General features: G+C 59.0%; 1 protein-coding gene across 1 annotated transcript in view; it reads right to left on the bottom strand.

Moving 5' to 3' along the window:
- KCP (kielin cysteine rich BMP regulator) overlaps nt 1–5,737 on the bottom strand; it is a 39,470-nt gene that overhangs the window by 23,616 nt on the left and 10,117 nt on the right. The window contains exons 3-5 of the mRNA XM_040472015.1: nt 5,267–5,323; nt 2,746–3,094; nt 44–210 (exon numbers count right to left, since the gene is read on the bottom strand). Of these exons, the coding sequence (XP_040327949.1) occupies nt 44–210; nt 2,746–2,824 (246 nt within the window). The 5' untranslated portion in view covers nt 2,825–3,094; nt 5,267–5,323. The remainder of the gene's footprint in view (nt 1–43; nt 211–2,745; nt 3,095–5,266; nt 5,324–5,737) is intronic.

The raw sequence follows: 5,737 nt of genomic DNA, 5'->3' as shown, positions 1-5,737 counted from the left end.
CCCCCCCCCCCCCCCCAACAAGCCCTCCGGCCTCTAGCACTACCTGCTCTCTGAGTTCCATCATCTGGGCCTCCAGCCTTTCCAGTCGCTCCTCCAGGGGGCGCCACTGCTCCTGTGGGGCCCCAGCATGGGATGAGGAGCGGGCTGGTGCCTGCTGCTGGTAGTCCTGGATGTCAGCAAGCCCAGGGGGCTCTGGGAGGATGACCCCACCTGAAGAGCACAAGAATCCAAGGTGGGCCTGTGGGTGAAAGGTTTCCTAGCAAGGTTTCCTGGGTCCTGTCTTACAAACCATGCAGGGAAGGAGGGGTCGCCCCGTGGCCCACCCCTGTCCATCTGCCCACCTACCTTCCAGAGAAGGAGATATGGTCTCTGAGGGTGCTGGCATGGAAGCGTAGAAGGAGAAGGGAGAAGGTGAACAAAAGTGACCCAGACCAGCTTTCCCAAGTAGCAAGAACCTCGGTCAGGTATCAGCCCCAGGGCCCCTGACCTGCTGGGGATACGACGGGGAGTGTCTAGACTGGGGCCTCCCTGTAGCCTCCCTGATGCTGCAGGGGTCCCCAGCCACGGGGAGCGTGTCAGGGTCATCCATCTTGACATGGGTCAGGGTCTTGGCCAGGGTTAGCCCTGGGAGCTGACAAGTCAGGCTGGGAGGGCCCAGAAGCCAGTGCAGGCTGCAGGGCAGGAGAGGGAGACGGACATGTGAAAGGTGGAGCTGCTTTATGGGGCCCGGGGTCTGGTGTGAGCAGCCCTGGCCCCCCAACTGCCTGTCCTCACCCGTCAGCAAGGGCACTGCTTCCAGAGAATGTGCACAGGGAGGGGCAACTGCTCCCTCTGCTCCACCCCCACCCCGCGCCCAGCCTTGCCACTATTTCCAGGCCTGTGGTAGAGGGGCCTGGGGACCCCCACACTGGGTACCCAACAGAGGTTCTTGCTACTCGGGAAAGCTGGTCTGGGTCACTTTGGTCCACCCAGGGCTGCCTTCTCCTCCTTCCACGCTTTCAGGCCAGCACCCTCACAGACCATTTCTCCTTCCCTGGCAGGTGAGTGGGCAGGTAGACAGGGGTGGGGCACAGGGTGACCCTCCTCCCCTGCATGGTTTGGAAGACAGGACCCCACACTGGGCGGAGGGGGCTGCATTTCTTGAAGGGTTTGGGGAAGGAGTTGGCAGGGCCCCCACTAGCTCCCAAGGCACCAGGCTGAATAAAGACATCCTGTCCCTGGTTTTTTGATGACACTGCATCAGAGAAGGGGGTTTCTCTGAGTTCAGGCCTGAGGTTGGACAGCCATTTCCACCTCACTTTAATCCCTCCCCTTCAGTCAGGAAAGTAAAAACCGTGGGGTGGGGATAGGCTGACTCCACTGACATCCCACAGACCAGATCGCTCTTCCGGGTGGGGGGTGGGCAGTGGAGGGGCTGGAGGAGGAAGAGGAGGACGGAGAGAGGAGGGTCTTTCCCTCAGAGGCAGCTCATTAATGAGGCCGGGCCTGGGTTTCTCGAAGACACTACTCCTGTGAGGTAAGGGACTGTGTCACCCACTCCCTTGTCCCCACACCCCCAAGCGGGGGTTGGAGAGTCTAATCTGAAACCCAAGTTGTCTTCTTTCTTCCAAACCTGCTTTGGCCTGCGTTCCTTGGCTTGGAAAATGCTATCCCCGCCTACTAAGAGATCTGGGGCTCAGATTCCCCGTTTTGTACCCCCCAACCCACCAGCCTCTGGTCTCGCCCAGGTGTCCCCAACCCACTCCTCCCTCTTCTCCTCTCCCCTCTTTCCACTCAGGAGGCTGAAGCCAAAGCCCACCTCCTGCCTCCACCTGCTCCTCCTCTCTGGCACCCACCTCTCTAAGTCACACATCTGAAGGTCCCCAGCAGCAAGTCCAAAGGTGACCTTTTGCAAATGCCCCCGTGCCCTGCTCTTCCCCACCTCCGGGGTCTAACGCCCCAACAAACGCCAGCACCCAAACCTCTTGTGCACATTCCCATCCCCCTCCCTTGCCGGGTATCCTGTCACCTGGAACTGTGCTCCCTTGGTATGGCTCCAGTATCTAGCGTTCTTCTTGGCGCCCTGAAGGGCAGTTGCAGATGATCAGTACCGTCAACCGCCCCCCTTCCCGTCCCGGCTTGACACCCCCACCCCATGACCCCTCCTCCAGACCTATTTAAGCAGTCACACTAAGGGAGGCAGGGAGAGGCTGGGGGGTCTCCGGCAGGGAAGACAGGACCAGTCCCTTGCCTGGAGAGACCAGCAGAAAGAGCTCCTGATTGTTTCACGGAGCCTGATTGCTCCCCATGGAATTGTCCTCGGCTCCCCTCTCCCCAGCCGGCTGCCAAGTGCTTGCACTGACCCCTCTTTTCCTGCCTGCCCTCCTAGGAGAAGGCCAGACACAGCCTCAAAGTCGGCTCCCATAGCGGGCCTCCTTTTTTCCCCCTTTCTCAAGACAAATAATTAACTTCAGACTCCCAGATTCCAGGGCAGCCTCTCCCCCACCGCTGCCTGCAGGAATTCCTCTCCAGCCATTGCAGGGAGCCCCCTCTCTCTCCTCTGGGCCCGGGGCCTCAACCTCAGGGCCGCGCCCCCTTGCTGGCTCCTCCACCGACGGGGAGGACCGAGGCCGCCCGAGAGGCGCCCGCACCCCGAGGCTGGGGGTCGGGAGAGGCAGCCTGGCGCCAGCTCCTTCCCTCAGGCTGGGCTGAGTAAGAAATGGGGTCCTTCCCGGCCGCCCCCAGGCCCTCAGCGCCCCGACTTACCTCCGTCCGTCGCGGAGGCCACGGCCACGCTCGTGAGCTGGAGGACGAGGGGCAGCAGAGCGGCCGGGGGCCCCGCCATGCTCGCTCCGCCTCGCTGTCTGTGGTCGCGGCTCAACAGGCGCTGGGGGAGGCGGGGTGGGGACACACCAGGCCGCCTCCCACCCAGTCTTTGTTCAGGGAGGGCTTCTGGAGTCTGTCATCCCGCCCGGGGTGGCGCCTGCCTTCCTGATGGGCACTTCGCGCCCTGGACCCCAGCTCCATCCTGACCCCAGCCCTGTCTCAGAGGTAAGGCGGCGGGAGAGCAGCCCCAGCCCTGCGGGAAGCTGGGACCGTCTCCTGCACGTGATCCCTGGAGAAGACCGGACAATAAACACGGATTTGTCACTCTGGGGCCCTGGGACAGCTGGTTTTCCTGCCCCCTTAGGGTTATTCCATTTGCCCTTGGGTTCCCAGTTCAGCTTTTTTCTTGCTTGCAGGAGAAGAGGATTGGGCTGGGTTCAAAACCCTATTTAGCCAAATCGGTGTGCCCTTAGACCCCTAACCGTACCTCACTTTCCCTGTTTGTAAACTGAGGATTATACTATCTACTTTATAGACTGGCAGTGAGAATATAAAACTAATTTAGGGTAGTGGTTGGCACACGCTAAGTGCTCAGTAAATAACAAATAACAGCCATAGGTGCTGCTCCAGACCTCTGGAATCAAGGGCTCCCGCTTTCGCCCTCCTTTGTCCACCTATACATTTCCTTCCTGGGCTCTACTCCCCACCCCTAGCCACCTCCAGTAAGCCCAGGCTTGGCCCCAAATGCCAAGCCCTCCCTTTGCTGGCTGGTCCCTGCCCATTTTCCAGTTCCTAAAGTCAGGCCTAGGGGCGGGGGTGAGCCTGGACTGGGGGCAGGGCTGGGCCCTGGGCTCAGCAGGCAGAGGGGGCCAAAGGGAGGAAGTGAAGAAAGCTGGCCACAAACTCCTCAGTGCAGCTGGGAAGCAGGGGGAGGTGGGGATGGGCCCCTAGCTCACAGGCAAAGGGACACTGAGGGTGGAGCCATGAATCCTGCCAAAGCAGTCTCCGTCCCTGCTGTAAAGGCCAGCAAGTCAGAAGCCACCCTTCCCCCAGCCCAGGCCGGGACTAAAGGTCCCGCCAGCCCACTCCCCATGCGCCTTAAGAGAGGACAGCATCTCTCCCCAGGAATGTGGACCCCTAAAGAGGCCTAAGACATTGGCAGAAGGGGGAGGGGCGGCCGTGAGCCAATGCTGAGACCTGGCCTCAGGGGGCCTGGAGCTAGGCTCACAGGAGCAGAGGAAAGCTAGGGCCAGCAGGCCAGAAAAGAAACAAGGAAGTAGCAGCTCTGGTCCCATCAAGGTTAAAGAAAGCGGTGCCTGTTATAAGGCAGGTCCCCTGGGAGACTGGGTGGAGCAGAGGCTAAGCGCAGACTGTGGTGAGAGCTGCTAGACCAAATGCTGGGTCTGATGGGACTTTCTACCGGTGTCTCCAGACAAGTCATTTAACTTTCAGTGGTGAATTTCTCTTAGCTGTGACCTGTAGCTCTAACAACCCCCCCCCCCCCAATTGAGTGTTTTGTGAAGGTTATGTAAATTAATGGCTGGAAAGAGGGCTCGGTACATTCTTTATCTGCAACAGAAGGTAAAGAAGCTTCCGGAAAACCCAATCCATGACATAAAAGCCCAGGGCTCCGAGGAAAGGGCATCCGGAGAGTCATCTGGGTTCCACCACGAGTGATTACTGTGAGCCTCTTTTGTGCCGGGCATCAAGCCAGATACAGGGATGTGGCAGTAAACAAAACATGGTCCTTGGTGGAATGTCCCATGCAGGTCAAGAGAAGGGGAAATGGGGTTCCTGGCAGAGGAAGAGTGTGAGCACAGGATCATAGGTGTCGGGCTTGGAATACAGGACTCCCGTTTTCTGCTAGACGCAGCTGTCCCGACCCAAAACCCAGCCCTTCCCTTAGAAGAGGACATTCTGGCCAGAGAAAGAAGGAAAGACTCGGGCTTGAGCCTTTACTTGGCAAGATGGCCCTACAGACAGAGTGGTGTGTGGGAGCCGGGGGGACGTGCGGGCACAGGAGCACATGTTGCTACGTAGGGCAGCTGAAGTTCTGAGGTCAACTCCTGCTCCACACTCGCTGTCTGTGCTGGTGGTTCTCCATTTCTCCCTCCTCCCATTCATTCTCCTCCCTCTCTGCCCCTACAGACTCCCCCTGGCCGCCTCTGGGGTCAGCCAATGAGAGGCACAGGCGAGGCCTGGAAGGCAGGAGAGGAGAGTGGCTCGGGGTATTTCTTCCCTCCTTCTGCTCACCTGGCTCCCGTGATGACGCTATTCCTTCCCCTTGTCCTCTCAGCCCAGGAGTGGTGATGGCTTCCCACCCTTGCTAGTCCCTGGTCTTCAACATCCCTTGTTGATTCTCTTACCGCCGAGTCTGCAGGTCGATGTGTGTGTGCGCCTGACGTATGCACGGTGCCCGGCCCACAGAAGACCCCAACATAAGTTGCCTCCCGCTCCTTACCTGCTTCAGGTTGCACTGCCAATAGCAGCAGGTTGGTTTTCTCTCTGGATTTGCTGGCTGGGAGCAAAAGGCAGTTGTGAGGAGGGAGAGACAGAAAGGATTAGTAAATGATTAATTTCTTGTACTTCACTTGATATCTTTCAAACCATACTGGTTGTGACAAACGAAATGAGATACTACTAAGGTATAAAAACAAAGCGTATCATTTACATCTGCCCCAGGCCCTTCCCTTGCCCATGTACTGCCACCCCCAGGTGACCAAGGGTGACACGGGTATGCTCTTCCACACCCTTCACCTGGCTCACACGACCATATGCAAGCATGTGTAGACCATGCGATTTCCAGGCTGTGCAGGATCCCAGCCCCCCTCCCCCCACCCCCACAACCCTTGTCAACTTGCCCCTGAGTCCGCAATCTCAGCAGCTCCTCTCTCAGCCTCCCGATTCCCCCAGGACCCTCCCTCCCCACTCA

The sequence above is a fragment of the Herpailurus yagouaroundi genome, unplaced genomic scaffold, assembly GCF_014898765.1.
Source record: "Herpailurus yagouaroundi ecotype Mexico unplaced genomic scaffold, PumYag 100, whole genome shotgun sequence".
Classification (NCBI taxonomy): domain Eukaryota; kingdom Metazoa; phylum Chordata; class Mammalia; order Carnivora; family Felidae; genus Herpailurus; species Herpailurus yagouaroundi.
Note: the sequence above shows the minus strand (reverse complement) of the source record. Positions and strands in the feature narration are given on the sequence as shown.